At 37.6% G+C, this 21598-nt stretch overlaps 1 protein-coding gene across 1 annotated transcript; it reads left to right on the top strand.

Moving 5' to 3' along the window:
• The first annotated feature begins 6776 nt into the window (after positions 1 to 6776).
• On the top strand, positions 6777 to 21198 carry cblc (Cbl proto-oncogene C, E3 ubiquitin protein ligase). Its single transcript, XM_062422542.1, has 13 exons — positions 6777 to 7554; positions 13292 to 13438; positions 13542 to 13698; positions 14174 to 14295; positions 14548 to 14685; positions 14774 to 14861; positions 15026 to 15157; positions 17256 to 17435; positions 18035 to 18187; positions 18412 to 18464; positions 19503 to 19586; positions 20296 to 20351; positions 20638 to 21198. Exons 1-13 carry the CDS (start codon positions 7178 to 7180, stop codon positions 20769 to 20771), a joined length of 1821 nt encoding a protein of 606 aa, XP_062278526.1. The 5' UTR covers positions 6777 to 7177; the 3' UTR covers positions 20772 to 21198.
• The last annotated feature ends 400 nt before the right edge of the window (positions 21199 to 21598 follow it).

Below are 21598 nucleotides of genomic sequence, written 5' to 3'. Positions count from 1 at the left end.
TTAGTCAGATCAATGTGTTTGTTGTTCTGTTGCCTCGGGTTGGTCATATGTCACCAGGCTGCAGATTCAGAGATGAACTTGCACTCTATAAAGAGGCAATAAGTATAATAAAAGAAGATTTCAGAGAGAAGGCTCTCTATCCAATCTCTCCATGCCACTTCTTGGCATATGTTACAAACACTCCATAAACATGTGTCTACAAGCCTGCGCACTCACTCACTCTCTCTCTCACACTCACTCTCTCTCTCACACACACACACACACACACACACACACACACACACACACACACACACACACACACACACACACACAAATCACACCTCATCTCCTGATTTTTAATCATATCCTAAACACACCACCCTCAGACAAGGTTTCGATTACCAGGGTCAATTTGGGACTTTCCTCTTTCCACTGAAGTGTGGAGTGGGCAACGGAAAATCAGGTTCAGTGTCTAAAGTCCCTAAAACACCCTGACACCACACAAACATGCTCTGCAGCTGTCAGGGCACTCAACCATTATGGTCTCCTCAAGCATTGGATATCATTATTTATGAAAACTATACACACTTACTTCTTTTTACAAACAGATTCATCCTGAACACACACACTTAACAAGTTTACTGCTAAATGAGTGAGACATTAACTGATTCTCAAGAGCAGACAAATATATGTTAACAGAAAAAAAAACATACCTCTTTAACTTTTTATTCTGAGACAGTGCAGTATGATGAATGCAAAGTATAGTCATCAGGAACATTAATCATGAGACAACATATCCAATAAAAAACATTGAAATGTGGCCCCCTTGTGCCAGGAGAGCAGAGGTGCAACTAGTCTGTCTTAAAAATAAGAGAAACTGTGCATTTTTAAATAGATATTCATACAATGAATGTATATTTATTGCAGTACAAAGCATTGCTCTCTTTGGGTGTTGTATGTGGCTTTCAATATTGGTTTTAGCAGGTAGGTCATGTGGTGGCTAAGCAGGATGCACAACTGATGAACATTAGGTGAATCATTTTGTGTCATCACAAGATCTTTTTTTTTTTTTTTTTTTAAACAAATCTCATGCTGTCCAGTTAAGGTAAAATCATTAGATCACAGTGGCAACCGTAAACTGGGTGTTCAGTGTCTGACTCAATGTCTCCCTCTTGTGTCAGTATTCTCTTTCATATTGTGCAAACTGTGTGCTATGTGCTGTTTAGTGACGCAAAACTAACAAGCAGTTGAGAAATGTGTTCTTTTACTCAAAGTTTTTAAAAAATAACAATTTATTGTCTGCAATGTTGAAAACATCAGGAGTTGTGTACTGCATATATTTTCTGTACACAAAATAGTTCATTAAAATGATGTTCTCTCCCACACTCAAATATTGCATTCAAATATTATTCATTAAATCTCTCGCACATAATGTTTTAGTGGGTTAAAAAAAAGAAGATTAAATCAGTCACCTCTTATGTTAATTTAAGAGAAGAGTGTGTGCCTCTTGTACAGAGACGAAAAGAGGATGTTAGAGAGGCAGGGGCCCAAATTCATTAAAAAGACAATTAAAAATAATAATAATAATTTCATAAATAAGCTTGGAATTACTGCTTGTCTGACACTGTTAAAAGGATATTAAAATGTATACATTTAAAACACACCCACGATTGAAGTTGGTCCAAACACACTGCTACAAGACAGTTAATTAAGAATACATACATAGAAATTAAGTGTATTTCAGCAAATTGTACTCACATTTTAACCAGTCCAACTCTTACCTCACCCTCTGACTGACATACTCACTTGCTCAGCTTAATACTGCTGACACAGATGCACTTCCTCTGGCTGCATGGTGGCCTCTCTCACCTCCATATTCAGTCTCTTACCACCTCTACATAGAAGGCATAATTGCTTCTGGCAATAAGACGATACTGATATTGTGTGGCTAAAATACTATTACTATGTGCCAGCAAATTAGTTTAATACAATTTTCATATCATATAATATTACTGAGGCTTGGGAGACATGTATTTCAGTCACAATTATATAAAGCAACACATGAGCTTTAGATAAGGTGCATTAGACACTGGTTTATAAAATATTTGAACAGGTAACATTCCTTCATCCCTTCCCTCTCTCAATCCAAAATTACTGAAAAAGTGCTTGAACTATTTGCCTAAATAAATAATGATATTTAAAACAGCATCCAACGCTCTTGTAAATGCAGCTGCATTCACGGTCGTTGTACACATTCACCTGTTGAGCAGACATGACATAAAATACAAAGAAAGCAAACATGTATACTTACTGTACATACAATCGTATATTAGGCGTTATTTTAATGTCTCACATTAATAACACAAACACAATGACTAAGTAATCATTACTGACTGTAATTAATTCATATCAATGTGATGCTAGAAATTCAGATTAATTTAGCTACCATGAACGCACCTCACTAGCTGCTCGTTTCAGATGGAGGTAAAACGTCGTTACTGTCGTCGTATTAGTGTAACAAGTCCTCGTTATCTTGCAGCTTGTGTGGGCACAGATGCATGCTTTTTTCACAACTTTATAACGAACTTGAACAACACTGAAACACGTGTTACGTCTATGCCTGCTTTACATGTGATGTGCGCTGACAATAACAGTCCCCTAAACGTTAGCTCCGCGCTACTGAGTTCCGTCATTTAAAGTCACTTTAACCATTGAGATATTCTCTGTCAGCTACACGCAGAAACCAAATGAGGTACTGAGTATATTGTTGTGTCACGCTCGATGTAGCAGGAATAACAGGTATTTAGTTATTAAAAGAAAAACACCCCAGAAAATGGGACTTTCTTTCTAAGAGGCCAAACGTGCACTTGTAGCCCCCTTTGAGATCCATGGGTCTCTCTCACTCACCAGCAACTTCATTAGTCCACCTGAATCCAATACAACGGCTCTGCCACAAATTCATTCTACATTTACAAAGCTGATACATTCTCAGTTTGTGTCGACATTGTCAGAAAGGTGATAAATCTTCTTTATGTTTATTATTGAGGTCGTAGTGGGTGGTGGTAGTGTATGGGGGTGATTTATATTGATTGGTGTTCCTAATATTTTGTCCACTTCAGTAACATACAGTGCTGCTTGCTCTATTTCTGTATAAACGATGACCTAAAACATGATCAGATTTCCATGCAAGTCCTAAAACAGAAGAGACAGCCTAAATTAAACAATTAAGAAGAAACAACCTTACACATTTATTTATTGAGGAAAATGATCCAATGTTACATATTTGTGCATGTCAAAAGTATGTGAACCTCTAGGATTACCAATTCATTTAAAGGAGAAGTCGGGTGTTATTTAAAGAAGATAAATCTGGGTCTTCACTATCAAAGTCTGAGCTTCACAAAGAGATTACACCAAGATCAGGCGTGTAATAGTCCAGTAGGCTACGAAGGACCTCAGGGTAACATCTAGGAAACTACAGGCCTTTCTTGCAGTGACCACAGTCAGTGTTCATGAGTCCACCATCAGGAGAACATTGAACATCAATGGTGTGCAGGGCAGAGTTGCAAGTAAAAATGCCACTCCTCTCCAAAAAGAACATTGCTGCTGTCTACAGTTTGCTCAAGAACACATGGATAAGCCAGAGTGCTGATGGAAAAATGTTCTGTGGATAGATGAGACCAAAATCGCACTCTTCAGCTTGAATGAGAAGCGTGTCGTTTGGCAATGAGCAAACTGCATTCAAACGTAAGAACCTTATCCCATCTGTTAAACATGGTGGTGGCAGTATCATGGTTTGGGCATGCTTTGCTGCCTCTGGCCCAGGGTGGGTTCCAATCATTGATGGAGCTATGAGTTCTGAGTGTACCAGCAAATTCTACAGAAAAATGTCAAAGTATCTGTCTGTGAACTGAAGCTCAACAGAAAGTTCATCATGCAGAAAGACAAAAAACATAAACAGTATCTCTACCAAATAATGGTTAGATCAGAAGAAAGTTAATGTTTTAGATTGGCCAAGTCAAAGTCTTGACCTTAATCCTATAAAAATACTGGAAAGACCAGAATAGGGTAGTTCATGCAGAGAAATCTACCAACATACCCAAGTTCAGACTGTTCTGTAAGGAGGAATGGGCTGAAATTCCTCCAAAGTCAATGTGCAGGGCTGATAAACAGTTACCAGAATTTGGTTGAAATGATTGCTGTGAAAGGGGGTCACGCCAATTACTGAACAGAAGGATTCATATACTTTTGCCTCACACATACGTAAGATAAGATCATTTTAAGTATAAGTTTAACCCTTACATACTTTTCAAATTCAGGCATTTCACAGTATCCCCTCATAGTTAGTCTCTATACATAATTTCGGAACCACAAATCATTCATGAACACCTCATCAGTTATTCATAAATTGGGGATTAATCCTTAATGAGGATTTCATAGAGCAGATAGAGTGTAATCTTTAGTTTTTATACTTTTTGTTGAATGGTGGTTTCTGATATTTTTTGAATAAATATTAGTCAAACACTCAACAAAAATGTGTATCAGCTGCACAAAAACATTTTTAGAAAGTTGAAATATTTCCTCAAAGTTATCACATTTCTGGTTAAAAGGGACGTTTTTAAGGTGTTTTTTATTCTGTCAAATGTAAGAAAAATGAGTCAGATAGGCTACTCAGATTAGACTCTGAACAGTATGTAAGGGTTAATGCTTTTGTGTCATTTGTTTAATTGGGTTCTTTTTATCTAGATTTAGGACAAAAAAACTGATCACATTTTAGGTCAGGGCTCACAACCTTTCAAGCAGCGCGATACATGAGGGGGCCAAAATATTAGGAACGTTCTTAAATGCAACACTCCTGTACACCACCACCAACCACTATGACTTGCATAATACACATGAATTGTTATACACAATCCAAAACTAAAAAAGTAGAAGCTTTGTAAATGTAGAATTTATGGCAGAGCTGTTTCATTGAATTGTGTTTGATTGCACAGATGGACCCAATAAAGTGGCTGGTGAGTGTGTGAACATGTCTACTCAAGTACCACCTTCGAAAATATTCAGCAGATTCCTTGCATCTTAGTCTTTTACACATAAAATACCTACATGGGATAGATGATTGGACAGATAACAGAGCAGCAACTCCTCTCACCCCAAAACAAAATAGATGCTTTGTAAAATTCATGTACATACAAAATAATGTATGGAATTAAATATAACCGTTTTTTTTCCTTAAAAAAAACAACAACTAACAGTCATGCTAACGACTCTGTGAGACTGTACTCTGGCGCTGCAGCATCTTGAGCTACATGCTAACATCAGGCAACATGGTGATGTTAAGCAGGTATAATGTTTACCCTTAGTTTGGCAAGTTGGCATGCTTTTCTAACTTTAAATGAGCAATAAACACAAAGTTCAGTTCAGATTGATGGGCATGTCATGTCTTCAGGTACATTTCCTAAAATCTGTTCATAAACAGCATGTTAACAGTTGTGGAGGCACTTCACTCATAACCATAAATATCGACGTGCTGATGGTTAACAAAAAGTCAGAGGATCACTGAAGTCAGTCTGATTTATGATCTGGAAAACATGAATGTTTGTACCAATCCATCAAGTAGATGTTTAGATGTTTTACAGTATGAGTGGAAATTTTGACCTGCTAGTGACAAAATGTCATGGCAATTTATCCCTAGAGCCAATAGGAAAATAGAGAGAAATAAATAATTCATGTCATATTCTATAGTTGAAATGCCAACTGCCATTTTTTAAAAATTACACAGAAAGTAATGTTCGCTGCTAGAGGTCAGGTGATGATGATGATGATGATTCAGTTGCTTTCACTTTTGTAACCCAATTTTTTGTTCTAGCTGAGGAAGCCATTGCAAAATTTTTACCTGCACACACACACGCACGCACGCACGCACGCACACACACACACACACACACACACACACACACACACACACACACACACACACACACACACACACACACACACACACACACACACACACACACACACACACAGGTTGCTCTCACAAGCATCCTCTTTGTTAATACGTCATTTATACCTGTTTAACTACTACTGTTTCTAAAATCGTATGCACCACTTTCATTCTTAGTCAATGTTTAGCTTTGAGCTCACACCTCTCTGACTTCCTCCCTCCCATTTCTCTCTCTCTGTCTCTCTGTCGCTCTCTCTCTCTCTCTCTCTCTCTCTCTCACTCACTCACTCACTCACTCAGTGCTTGCCTGCCTGTTGAGCACTAGAGCAAAGAAAACAAACCTGTTTGCCTGGCTGCTACCAGGAAACCAATCAGAGTGTACTAAGAAGAGAGAGAGAGAAAGAGGGTGACATCAAGAAAGCGAGACAAAAGAGAAGAAACATTTCAGGCAAAGACAAAAACGTGTTTCCGCTGTGCTGTGAGTAGAAGTCTCAGCTCTGGTTACCCTGAGAATGTAGGACTGATGGAATATCGGTAAGCAGACTATTGTGCTATATAGAGGGCAAGTTTTTGGCCATGAGTAGGGTTAAAAGTGTTTTGGAGAATTGCTACTAAAGGGAGTGGGGTGGTAAAAGTTGAAAAAACTTGAAAGTGTCAGTGTCAAACACTACCTTCCTTTATTATCACCTCAGTCTTTCTCATGCTTGGCTCCTTGTGTTATATTGTTGCTATTGTAGAAATCTTTTTTTATTTTATTTTTTTAAATCAGCCATTATAACACCGTTTTGTACTTTTGAATTTTTCTGAAGATCTGTCAGAGAAGTGAGAAGCTACGAATGGACAGCTGTTGCTGTTTTGAGAGGAAACGCTCAGCATTGAGTGCAATTGTTTGAGATGCTGTATTGGACATGCTGTCCATTGTTAATAATGTCATGCTGTTGGATTATGAATGTATGGATTAAAGATGGATGCAGTTTGAGGAGACTAGGATGTGTGCTTTTCAGATGAAGCTGGGAACTCACAAAAACCACTGTAAGGACAATACATTCCAGCTTAAACACTCGAAAACTTGAACCAGTTTCAATAGCTGCCTTCTGTTAATTGAAATTCAAACATATTCAAAAAATTGAACTGTCACACCTCAGTAGGCACAGCAGTACCTCTATTATTTATTGACACTCCCCCAACACATACTCACTGACATTTAAGGGAGTCATTGGTTCGTATCCGTTTCAAACACATACAAGTGAAATGATGGCAGCAGCAGGTTCAGGAGCCCCCAACAGCCTGAAATCTAGCTCCCAGCCCCCTACCAGTGCTGATCGGCGGCTGGTGGAAAAGGCCCTCAGAAGACTGGATAAGCTCCGTGAGCTGTGCACTAACCCCCGGCTGGGCCTAAGGAACAGTCCACCATACATTCCAGATCTGGTGTCTGAGACGTCAATACTGCTAACGCAGGTTTGGGGGCCCTACCGAGGTTTCAGGGCAGCAAGCAGCCAGCTGCTCCAGGCAGATGAGGCCAAGTACCTGAGGCTCCATTTGAGAAACCTGCTGGATAAGACTGAAAGGGCCATGCTGCTGTTTAAAGAGGGGCGGGAGAAGATATTTGAAGAGACATCAAGCCACAGGTAAGAGGCCTGCGGCTGACATCCATGTATACAAGAAACGCATGTTTTTTTAGTGTTTTATTACAAAATGCAGTACTTGTCATTTAAAAAAATATTTATTGAAATCTTTCATCCATTCAGACATGATTCAGTCCTCATTAAAAATAACTAATACTATGTTTTTAAATACTATCAATCCTTTCACACGAGTCACATACTGTCACATGCATCTCATTTTGGGGTAAGACTATTTTTAAAGGGTTGGTTCACCCAAATTACATGAAACATTTTTTTCAATGACCTCAAATCTTTTTGGTTTAATTTGCCCTAGTTTCTGGTGACTTTCTGGTGTTCGTAGCATTAAAAAAGTATATATATTTTTTAAATTGAAAGGTAACATATCTTACCGGAATAGTCCTTGTTACAAAAAATAACTTTCCTCTCCAGTTTCAATAAAAACTGAACACAGTGTGGTCTGAGAATTATCTATAATAATAGTTTATACTTTTTCGGGTTGTTTTTGAATTTTTTTTCATTTTCACTTCTGTGAGCAACTAAATCAGACTCATTCAAACAAATCATGAGATGAATACTTCAGATACTTCCAGAAATTAGTTACAAAATGTGTTTGATTGTCAACCATGTGTTTAAGAATAGGTTTTATACTGCAGGCGCCATTTTCTCTCCAGCATTTGATCAACCAGACGAAGTTCTCAAACCGAAAACATGACCCTTCTCAGACAGACTACTCTTTGTAGCCTGACCTTCACTAAGGCAAATTGTGTGGTCAGAGAGAAGCTACACATCCATCTAATCTGCATCCATGCAGTGTCATTGGAATGGGGCTGGTCATGTTCTGTAAAAATAAAAAATAGCTACAAGAACCTAAATATTTGCGTGACTTAAAACAAAGTTGTATCATAAAACGTTTGGGTCAGAGGCTTCGACCTCTCCATAAACACTAAATTACATGAGCTAAATGGTTTTAAGCCTATCTATAGAAGCTCCACTAAAATAAAATAACTTTCCCTGTTCCCATAAGTCAAAAATAGACTTCATCATTCCCTAGAGAAAAAAAAAAGTTTAATTTGGTGTTTGGCTAAAGTGCATATTTTTGGGACTGCTAAACAGAGACTAATACACTTTTTTTTAAATTTGGAGTTTCGGCTGCTTCCCCCGCTCCTGTTAGGACTACTAATGATGTGGGTGTAAAAAGGGCCAAACTTACATCTTTGTGATGCTAATGTGGGGAAAGTAGGCAAAAATAAATAAATAAATAATCAGCAACCTCTGTACATGACCAGTTTGGGAGAGAGCGTGTCGGGCCTAAAACAGACTTTCCTCGGTTTGTGTCTATACAGCTTTATCCACAGGGTAAAGCAAAATCCTTTAGCTAGATTATACCTTCTGCTTTTATTTGACTGTGTCTCCTAACCTGCATGTGGCCTAAATAAAGGACTGGACGAGAACACAACTGCTCTGCTGTATCCACTGCAAATGTATCCTGACTCTATACCAAATACAGGCAGGATAAGATTTGAAAGTATACCTTTATTGTAATAAGGGGCAGCCATTGTTTCAATTGCATTCATCTGAGCAGAAAGTCTTTAACTGAGATTTGAATCTTCTTTTTTTTTCTTTTTAAAAAAAAAAAAAAAAAACTTCGTTTCAATAACTTTGTTTATTCTTTATTTGGATCCCCATCAATTTCCGTAAAGTGATCCTATTTTCTCTGGAGTTCATGAGCAACAATAAAACAAGTATTAAAGTACTGAACTACAAACTATTAAAAATCACAAAAAGCTAAATAAGTCAAATATTGACAGAGAGACATATATATGAAACTATATCAGAAAATAAGTGAAATAACTAAAAAGGTAGACCATACAAACTTACAATGAAGACAAATACAAAATTGTCAAGATAGTAAACAAGAAGAAAATAAAAATAACAATAATAGCAAAAAAAATAACAACAACAAAAAATAGCAAAATTAACAAAAACAATCAAAAAGGTTCCAAATCCGCAATAAGATCGATATGAGATTCATCAGATCATCAAACTTTGTTTTAGTGACTTTTAGTCCTCCCCCAGAGAAATGAGAGTGGTATCAATTCCCCCATTAAACCTTCAGTAATAATTGTGCAACTATTCCACTAAGTATCTTTTAGATGAGCTACATAAAGCAATGAACTAAATAACATTGATAAGATGGCCATCACTGGAGTACTATTGGTAGAATTGTTGCTATATTGGAGACACAGGTTTATATGATGCACCATCATTGGATGAAGATTTCTACTGTTGAATGAAGCATAAAGCAGATTTGTTCTGTTGTCCTTTTCAACACAGTATACATTATACATATTCTATTTATCTAATTCCAGCAAAATCATAATTGTGCGAAGTGATCATATCATGTTATCGTTTGGTCAACTCTGTTATTCAAATGATTGCTCTGAATAAACCCTCAAATCAATTGTTTTTCTTTTACAAGTTGTATATAAAATGAGCAAACCTGAACTAAGTACTGTAACAAAATAACAGTAGATACATTGTGCTGACCAATTCAATTAATTATTTCATGTTATATTCTTATATTGTGGTATTAATGTTGCATTGCCACGACCGCTTTATGTTTTATTCTTCCTACGTCTCATGCTCTGTACAACAACATACATTCAATGTGTTAAAGACATCTGTTTTTATCAAAGATTTTCTCTCGAGCGAAACTGCGGACTGCATATTTAAAGATTTATTTGGACGTGTTCACAAAATTAGTCTTGTTAACACCAGAAAACAGATGTCTCTCTCACCGCAGCTATGTCTGCATGGGCAGTCATGTGGCAAATTCACCCAGTGTTATGTGTAATGTGGCTTAGATGTCAGGGCAAATTGTTTTATATCAGTGTAGATATCCTTTTTTGTCTTAATTTGTTCCTCTACAATGTCCTGTTGTTGTCGCTCGATATCCCGCAGACTCAGGCCAGTGAGATGTGTGTACTCAGTAGTCTATATTTCTATTTACATTGACCAGTACATGATTCTGTTTACAGTAAAACAGTGAATGTGGTTAAATAATGGTTACCCTTCAGTTAGAGGAATTTCTGTCTGGGTCTTATGTGAAGCTAAAAACAGAAGTGAGATGCAACTGATGGTGAATGTGACTGAAACAGTCAGTGGAGGGTTCAGCGGCTTGACAATTACTGTCTGTGACACTCGGATGACTTTGACCAAATGTAAGAAACACCACATGTGAATGTGCAACTCAAAAATAGGAGAATGGAAACAACATCAAAAACATCTATGTTTTTGTGTATCTATCAGATAACATCTATTTATGTTTCTTTTACAGATGAAATTGTAACATATTTTCCATTATTTGTGGAAATAGCATTTTGATTCTTTACTAAAGCAGCAGTGTCACCCTGTAAAAATACTCAAATGCAAGTAAAACATACACAACAACATACACGACAACACAAAATCACAAAAAGTGCTTCAAAGTGTAGCATATTGCACAGAATAATATTGCATAAGATCATGTGACGTACGGCACAAGAAAGGAACAGAGTAAAAACAATAAAATGGATAAAACTATATCACTCAAGCAAAGTACCTTAAATTATATTATATTCCTCTACTGCTTTTCATTTAAGAAAACAGTTTGTGTCCTCCAGCCATTAATGTGGGATTTAAATTTGTCACTGGTAAATATTTGATCAACTTTTAATATCTTACCATAAGCTGCTCATCATGTAGCATGTAGCTGCAGGTTATGAACCTGAATTCAAATTAAAATGTGTAAATGAGTAGTTTATTTAAATTACTACTCATTTTCTAAAAAAGGTATATTTACTACTAGTAAATATACTTTTTTTAGTACACAAACTGCAGTGATAGATCTCACTGGAATCTCAGTGGATTTTAGGATGCACGTTATAAGCGATAGCGTTGCATGTAATGGTCACACACAGGTGGCTTTAGGTTTCAGACATTGAGGTTTTGAGGTAAAAGCGGATTATCACATTGTACTTAATATGTCCGAAAATAGACGGCTTTCACTAGAGTTTGTGAAAGTGAGCTGATGAATGAAAGAGTTTATGAAAGTGGTCTAAAAGTGCAGCCATTATATTACAATTTATTAAACACAAATTGTTATGTAAAGAATTTAAAAAACATATCCACTACTCACAGGATCTCTACATTTATTGAGATCAAAGTTTTTGAAGTGAACAATATACATCACATAAAACTTCTTCAGGTAGATAAAGCTGGTAAAGCTGAAGACTGATATGCAGCAATTATACACTTAAATGACAATTACTCAATACAGGAGTATTACAATATAATTTAATGCATCACTACTGTATATAACAAGCATTTGCCCCAAACCAGATTGCACTGGTATATTTACTGTATAGTAAATACTCTATGTATTCTACATATACTATCAATTTTACCGCTATCTTTCTACCAAGGGCAGCAATGCGGCTTACACACTTCCTCCCACCTTCATCTTTGCTACTTAACACCATCACACACCACCACACATCAACGCATCTTTTCCTCATTGAGGTGGAAAGGAAACAGCCAACATCGACATGATCAAATGTGCCTTTAATGATGGCTTGAATGCCTGGACAAAGCTGCAGGAGATTTCCAGAGATGCATCAGATGCCAGATGTCACTTGACTGTTAGAGGATATGCTATTATAACTGCATTATAACACTGTACTGTAACAGTAGGATTACTGTAGCTTGTGTATGGAAACATATTGCAGTATTGCAGTATTATTAATTAATGTACCATATACTGGAAAATATACTTTATATTGTTTCCTTTACATAAAAATGTATAAATCATACATATTTTATTTGTTAGTGTTTTAAATCATACAAATGTGTTGTGGCTGTCAAAGAATGTTTGCAGCTGATATACTAGAATAAAATTGATATGGGATGGGAATTTAGTGTGTTAGTAGTTTTAATTCATTCTGGGTGTGAAATCAGCTGCTGTGCCAAGCTGCATACAAGTAGAGAGACACAAGAACAGTTTCTTTAAAGAGTGAATACATAGTTGAGAAATGTGAAGAAAACAAAACAAAAAACAACTAGTAAAACGTTTAAACAAAAATTGAATTCATAAAAGACCCTCGAAAGAGTGTTTAGACAAAAGAAAAGAAGGAAAAAAAGGTAGCCTGAAGTGACACACTGGCCACTGGAACATTTTGTGGTATTTACCAAACAAGAACGCAGCAGAGAGCATCCTGTTTGCTACTGTAGCTGGACTACCTATTGTGTGGGTGGGTGTGTGTGTGTGTGTGTGTGTGTGTGTGTGTGTGTGTGTGTGTGTGTGTGTGTGTGTGTGTGTGTGTGTGTGTGTGCGTGTGAGTGTGTGCCTGCGTGCGTGCGTGCGTGCGTGTGTGTGTGTGTCTAAGCAAAGTATCAGCAATGGTTTGGACATGCAATGGAACAAAGTATAATACAGTATTGTGTTGTGAATTCTGTTTGTAAAGTTTTAACACAAGTCATTTTGCACACCCACGCCTACTGTCACCTACTACAAAAATTAAGGCTTCAAGAAAAAATACATCAAGATGCAAGAAGCATTGCATAATTAATTAATTTTCAAATTATTTTACAAATGCAGCATACAAGATTACCAGTGACAAAAAGCTAAAATGATAAAAGAGTAAAGTGTTAACATTTATTTCTGAGAACACGACTGAAAGTCTGCTGTGCTTCTCATTCTCAGGAGGAACTTGACCAAGTTGTCCTTGCTATTCAGTCACATGCTCTGGGAGCTGAAGGCCATGTTTCCAGGGGGATCCTTTCAGGGTGATGCCTACAGGGTGACTAAGACAGAGGCTGAGGACTTTTGGAGGCATTCATTTGGCAACAAGTGAGTGTGTGAAATGTTTATGATACAGAATATTGTGTCATATTTTTGTCTGCTGTTTTATGTGTTTCCATATTAACTATGTGTTAATACTGTTTTCTGACAGATGTATTGTACAGTGGAGTAGTTTTAAAGAGCAGCTGCAGAGAGTGCATGCATTTGAGGAAGGAATGGAATCCATGGCTCTGAAGTCAACTTTAGATCTCACATGTAATGACCACATCTCTGTGTTTGAGTTTGACATCTTCACAAGACTGTTTCAGGTAAGATGAAAATTTCCAGTACAATCAATTAACTTATTACTTAAAGGATTAGCTCAACGCTTTGGGAAATACAATTATTTGTTGTCTTTTCCAGAGTTAGATAAGAAGATTGACGTCACTCATATCTGCAGGTTAAATATGAAGCCAAAGCCAACGGATACTTAGCTTAGCTTAGCATTAATACTTGAACCAGGGGGAAACAGCTAGCCTGTCTGATAAGCTACAACAAAATCCCCCTATTTGTACCCCTAAAAACTCAATAATTATCTCTTTGCTTTAATCCATGTAAAAATATATATATATATACATAATGGGTTAAACTATTTGACTCACTGACTACGAGATACTTTGCCTGACTAAGAAATAATTTGTCACATCACACATCACCTCTGTGTAAAACCACAGATTTAATAAAAAAAATGATGTAGATGAATTCACACCCTGAGTCTCTCCTCCTCTACCTCTTTTTTTTTAGCCCTGGAAGTCACTTATTAGGAACTGGAACCAGCTAGCAGTGACTCATCCAGGCTACATGGCCTTCCTCACCTACGACCAGGTTGTAGCTCGTTTGGAACACTACTTACACAGACCAGGGAGGTGAGGACGAGCACAGCTACAAACTCTTACTGATTCATTTCTCAGAAAAGCAAAGCTGATCATGCTTACATATGGCTTAACTGATATGACCCTTGAACATAGAACCACATCGCTCCAAATATAGACCAAAGCACTGCTAGTGTTGAGAGAAACAATGACCCTTGTGTCCAAAGTAGTGCTGAAGTGACTTATTGGTTTACTTTAGTGTCTCTGGATTTATTTCAGTGTTGATTTTCTGTCTGTCACTCTCAGTTATATCTTCCGTCTGAGCTGCACAAGAATGGGCCAGTGGGCTATTGGCCATGTGACCATTGAAGGTGGTATCGTCCAGACCATCCCTCAGAATATACCTCTCTACCAGGCGCTCATTGAGGGATTCAAGGAGGGCTGGTTAGGACAAACACACACACACAGGTTTCTCCTGTATTTTTCCTTTGTTTGTGTGTTTTCTCTAAGCACTGTGCTTCTATCCCTGTAGCTACCTGTACCCAGATGGCCGTGATGTGAACCCTGACCTGACAAGCTTGTGTGAACCAGCCCAGAGGGGCAAAGTCAGGGTTACAGAAGTAAGCCAATGCACGTTCCACTTCTTTATCAATTTTACAGTGGACTGCCAGCATCAGGCTCAAGCTGTACCAAGACAAAATACAGATCACATCCTCAGATATTCTCTTATCATTTTCTGTCTTGTCTCTCTGACTACCACCACCACCACTGTAACACCCAACAGGAGCAGTATGAGCTTTACTGTGACATCGGCAGCACCTTCCAGCTATGTAAGATCTGTGCAGAGAGGGATAAGGACACTCGTATTCAGCCTTGTGGGCATCTCCTGTGCCGACACTGCCTCACAGGCTGGCAGGTATGAACCGCCCATCCACTCACTCACAGCTTATTGTACAATATATCCACATTTACTTCAAACTGTATGCTAATCTCCAGCTTGCTCATGCTCATTACTAATATGTGAAGCCAGGACAGTTTGTTACTGTAACAGTTGTCATGTGTTCAGTGGTGTGAAACAGTCAGGGTTGGCTAAGCTAGTGTTATTTTTACAGTCCAGCCTGAAATCAGCACTTCCCTGGTTTGGTTGATGGTTGTAGCCCTATCATACTGTTACAGTGTGGGTTATTTGAATGTGGTCTGAGGTTGACGCCAAAAATATTCTCTTTGTTTAACAAAACATGTGGACGTGACAACAGTTGACTTTTAGCCATCTTAATAACTAGATGAACAAAGCTAATATTTGGTTGGGCTGTGACAGGGCGTACAAATCACAACATGTCTAAAGATACAAGCTTGTATTCTCTTGAGGATGCTCTTTAAATACAACATTATCTTGAAATGTAGAATTGTTGAATAGAGAAAATAGTGTAAAAACCACTTGAGCAGTACCAGTAACTGATGCTGAATTAATCAAACAACTATGCTCACAGAAATACATGATACTTTAGTTATCTATTAATTTCTATACACATTTATTCCTATTCAGTGTCAATTTTGGCTACTATACCACATTCATAAAAATATTAGTAGTAGTTGTATATCCCAGAGTTGTACAGATGTAGAAATGTAGAAATGCTCCAGTTCCACAGAAGCAGCTGTGGACTCCACTCTTACATTACACTTAAAACAATTCTTTGCATGAGCATATACTGTAGTTTCATCGCTTGGTGGAAAACAGAAGCACAAAGTGTGGTTCAGTGGCTCAAAATCAAACAGGCTGTGATATCATCCCTTAATATCAATGACAAACAGCCAAGACTTGCCAAGTCACGACAAAATCAGTATGCACACTGACAAGTGTAACATGGCAGATGGGGGAATATAAATGCTTAATATAAGACAGAGGAAGGAAAGTCAGTATCAGAAAGTTTCTTTATGAGTTTTCTAAACCAAGAGTGACATTGTCGACATTTAGTGAGAATTAAAACTGCTGCTGATGTGTTACAGCTTTACCATCTGCTGCAGCTTATTTCAGTCGGACAGACAGTAGCCTCCCATCTATTGTGGAGGTTTTTAAGTCTGTGCAAAGATGCACAGCAGCATGTCCTGACATTTGGTTGTGGACTTCCTGTGTGAGCTTGTGCTCACATCCTCCTCCAACTGTATCAGACACACACGTTGCGAGAGAGTGACTGAGAGACAGACATGCAAAGAAAGTTACAAATGCTTTGTGGACGTCAGACCACAATGGAAAAGTTATACTCTAGTCTAGAAGCTGGCCAAGTTAAACTCTTCTTCACCAGTAATATGCAATACACTGACCTTCATCAGGGCAAAGAAACAAACAAGTAGTTAAACTTTGAAGAAACTAAACCGCAATTTCAAAGGACTCACATACACGTTTGCAGTTGAACACCAAATAGCAGCATGCGACCGCTTGAATAAAAGTCAGACTATCACTCCATTTATTACGTGATTGTCAAAGCAGTGTGAGGCAAGTAATAGTGTTTGAAAGATGCCAAATAATGGCTGTCCAAATTCTAGCTGTAAACAAACTGAAAATGATTTAAAAAACTGCAAAATAGTTAATAATGTAGGTAGGGGAGCAATTGGAAAAATCGTGACAACAATACAAACAAACAGCATCTGTAAAGATCAGTTGTCACAGAAAATGCATTTGGTGAGAGTCAAAAAACCTTAGTGCAACCCTAGTGCAATGAAAGAAAAAGTAGTTACAACGATTCGCCTTCATCAACAGTACAACTAGGTTTCATTCAGGTTTTCATTTGTGGAAAACCACAATCTACCATGTCTGTTGAACATGGTATTTTCCACCTCCTTTATCTTTCAAAAAAACTGGTGGCCCCTTTTTTTTAAGTCCAACACGTTCCATTACTTACAGTTCAAAAGACACCAACCTGCTCTCAAGGGAAATGTGAAACTGCACCTTTACATTCATGTATTGTTTAGTGTTTCCATTACTCTGTAACCTGACATTGATAACTATCTAGCAGAAGTCAGCTGGCCACACCTGCCCATATTGTCGCTGCGACATCAGAGGAACAGAGTCCATCCTCATCGAGCCCTACCTTCCAGGCAGCAGCCAATGGGATGAGGAGGTGGATGAGGCTGATGAGGAAGAAGACCATGAGGACATTGAGATTGTGGTAAAGGAAATGGCTGCCCTGAGGAAGGTTAGTGGACACATTTCTGTGGATACACATTTGTGCTCTAGGCATGGCAATGTCGGTCAGTCATCTACTGTGGTCCAGACTGATATATCCTAACAACTGTTGAAGGAATTGACATGAAATTTAGTTTTTATACCCCGCAGAAGAATCCTAATATTATATATATTTGGTGATTATTTATTCAGTGAAATATTTCAATAGGTTTTGAGTAAAATGTCTCAGTAAGTTCAGTTACCTTGTTGAAAATCCTTAAAATGAATCTACTCATCCAGAATCTACACTTTGTGCAAATATTCTTGCTTAACTGCTGGACACAAAATGCCCCTACTGAAAAATCCATTGTCAGTGTAGACAGACTAGAGAAACTTTCAGCAGTTGAACGTGAAATCAGCCTATAGTGTCAAACTCAGTACATACATCATTTTGCACACTGGAGGTCAAACATACAATTGATGGAATAAGAACCAACATTTACATCATTAAGGTTAAATGCATCCTCATCCCTCTTTGTAGTCATCCTCTGTCATTTTAAAGGAATGTACTCCAATGAAGAAGGCATTTTTGGCCACCTTCTTCATTTTCTGTCTCTCTATTACCAACAGTTTTCAAGTTTGGATAGCCAGGTTCCCAGCTCCCACCTCAGCGTTCCACCTCTGCCCCCTAAAAACAGCACAATCCCACGCTGTCCATCTCCATTCAGCCAATACTTGACATCAGAAACCAAGACACCAGCCAAACACTCCCACTCCCGTCATGTAAGTTCCCACATACACTCAAGCTAATTGCATATTGCTGCTGTGTTACACCTTGACAGCCTGATGATGTGATGTGCTAATTTTCTTCAGTGCTCGCAGACACTAAAAGTCTGAGGAATGTTACTTCATCCATGGTATTACAGAGACTCATCAACTGTAAAATGAATATGTGTGATTGCTTAATGCCTGCACCATCTTTGTGACAAGTTCTCTGTCTTCTGCAGGCTCACAGTGACAGTGAAAAACACAGAAGTCACAAACAGGCAAACAGGAACAGGTGAGACACTATTTTACAGCAGAGCAGTAAAGGATATGGATTACTGTGCACAGAGAACTGATTCCCCTGCAACTGATGCTGTACAAAGTGAATCTTTGATTTTAGTTTTATTTACAGACACCTGGTATATTCAGTTCCAACTTTTTATAAGGGAACTGAAAGAAGATATTTCCACCAAGTTTCCGTAACTTTTTAAACCTATGTTAAAAACTCCGAACAACTGTTCAAAGATTCAGCATATGAAAGATTTTGCAGATTTTCTCCATTTAGGGTTCTCTTTTTATCACTCACATTACTGGATCACAGTCAAATTTGTCCAGATTCTAGTCAAGGATTTGATATCACTGAAGCTAAGTGAGAGATATGAGCCTTAAATATGTTTACTGGCCGACTCTCCTAAGCCAGGGATACACTGTGCGATCTTGTCCCAGGCAAAAGATGACCAGCGTGAAAGAGACGTGGTGATGTCTTTGGTCATGGCTCCTAAACGGTGGTCCTATGTTGCACTATGAGAGAGGCTCAAAGATAGCTGTTGTCATGGTGTTGAGAACAAAGATAACTTAACTACAGCTGTGACGTACATCTACTAACCAACCAATAGAAAATTTAGCTGGTTTGTGTGATTTGTCCTCCAGCTATTATCATGACTATGCCAAGAAGCTTCATTCTTTACCACTATAGTGGTACAGCTGGATGGCGCACACAGACAAAGCTTTCTTTCTTTCACACCTACTGAATACTATGATTCAGAAGGTGTGATCATTGAACAGTCTGCATATATCAAACTGGATGTCATACCCAAGTTTATTAGATCCATGTTGCACAGTGTGGCTTGCAATAAACTTACAAGATTGCTGAATCTCAAAGTCTGTAGGTGCCATTAATCTTAGCATATTGTTATAATGCCAAATTGGGTTGTAATCAAGATTACTCATCTTATTTCTAAGTGTTTCTATGTTTTTTGTTATTGTTTATTAGATGATTTCTATTGTTTAATTTCTAATTTGATTATCATCTTCTGTGATGTGTGAATTCTAGGTGCGAGGATGAAGGCTCACACAGCAGTGAGGAGGAGAACTCTGGTGGCCTGAGACCCCCTCTGTCACGCCCATTCTCCCACAGGTGATTGACAGCTGTCTCTATGGAGACTCACATCAATAAAACAGTTTTCAATTTACAAGTACAGGGGGGCATTAACCAGGTATCATCTGTAAACATTTTGCACAGACAAACAGTGGGACATGTATATAGCAACTATTGCATGCTAACAATAATACCTGTAGACTAGCTAAGCTGCATATTGTAACAAGTACTTGAATCCTGTCACATATAACCAGTATTATTATTACTGTAGCAGTGGCCAGTAGAAGTTGTAACATATCCAAAATACTATTTTACTTCTACATAGACATCATGTCACTACATCACTATATAACTGTACTATTTTATTATCATTATTATTATTATTATTTTTGTTATATATGCCATATCCAAGTAGTCGTTTTTATTCTGTACTGCATATACAACATAATATACTGTACTTATTATTCCTACATACATATAGGTTTATACTTTATACTAAATTTATAGTCCTCACATATAGCTGTAACACTAGTCTTTTGCGCAATATTTTCTCAGTTCACTAATTTTGTAATATCAAATCTCTAACTTTCGTTTTTTTAATTTCATAAGTTCTTTACTATATCTATTACTCAATTGATCATGCTTAGCAGCTGTTTTATTATGAGATGATAAATACATAAATAAACTAAATTAATTAATTAATTGGCCTTTGTTTCCATTTTGTGTTTTTTGTGTGTGTTTTAAACAGTACTGAGTACCTCACTGAAGCAAGGCCTCCTTCTTCTTCCCAGATGGGTGTCAGCAGTAAGTGATGACATGTACTTTAATCTGGTGTCATACATACAGAATGAAAATTAATTAAATTAGATCCTGTAACATGTATAACATGTTAATGTGCTTACATTATTCAAGCTTTAGCTTTAGACCTTGAAATCACTCTGCTCTGGCAAAGTTACTACTCATGACTCCATTAGTAACCCACAATGTGGTCTCGATCCAGAATTTAATTCTTTCTGTTGTACCTGATATTTTTGCAGTTGTGGAAAATTAAAACCTTATTAGATTTTGACCTTTTTGTGTGTGAATGTAGGAGGAGCAGCTTGGCTTGGACCTCCCAGCCTAGTCAAACAGAAAAGAAAACATAAGGAGAGAGAAGAAAGGAGACCAGGGCCCCGAAAAGAGAAAAGTGGCCTCGGAGAGATGACGAGAACAATGTCGTCCTGACAGAAAAATAACATCTGGAATCTAAAGACTTTTTAAAAATGAAGTGAAAAAATACCTAAAGAAATCAGCCTTCAGTGAACGTAAAAATAGATTGTGGTGTACTGTAAATGACCTGCTGCACTGCTGACTGTGAAATTAAGATGAGTGAGTGGGACTGACAGAAAAATTGCCCACTGAGGCCTCCTACTGTTCACTGTTCCAGTCTGCTATTATCTCCACAGTAGATTCAGTACTGATTCATAGTCTCTCACTCTTCTTTATAATTAAAGCCTTTGCTGAGCCTCTATGCACTAATATAAATCAATGAAAGGCTTCATATTTGAATGGGGATTCACAGAAATTATGTGGAAAAATGAGGGGGGGCTTTATATATTTGAAGCAAATATGTGAAATAGAAGAAGAAGGCTGCCTCACCATTTAACCAATACTTTACAACAATGCTGTCAAAGCTTTGTTAAATGGGTAAATAAAGGTCCATATATGGTACTAGAAGCAAACTAATAAACCTGTAACTGATAACTTACTTTTTAAAATGTGTTTTATCTCTCTCCCATTGTGGACATGAAAATATAAACAGACAAATGAAAGGTGAATATCTACCAGTTGGTTTTATTTTGTGTTTGTTCACATTCTGGCATTCGTGTTTTGAGTCTGGAAGTGTGAAGGAAAACTTGTGCAATGGTTTTAAAATGCAAAAGAGTTCAGGCACAAGAGAAAGCCTCAAAAAAGGGAGAATGGGTAAGAGTTATATGGGAGGGAAGGTAGAGGGTGGGGCAGAGAAATGAGGGGAATAAGTTGAAGAAGTGAGGAGGGAAAATGGGTAATTT

The sequence above is a fragment of the Scomber scombrus genome, chromosome 7, assembly GCF_963691925.1.
Source record: "Scomber scombrus chromosome 7, fScoSco1.1, whole genome shotgun sequence".
Lineage (NCBI taxonomy): Eukaryota > Metazoa > Chordata > Actinopteri > Scombriformes > Scombridae > Scomber > Scomber scombrus.
This window is presented reverse-complemented; position numbering and strand designations above follow the sequence as displayed.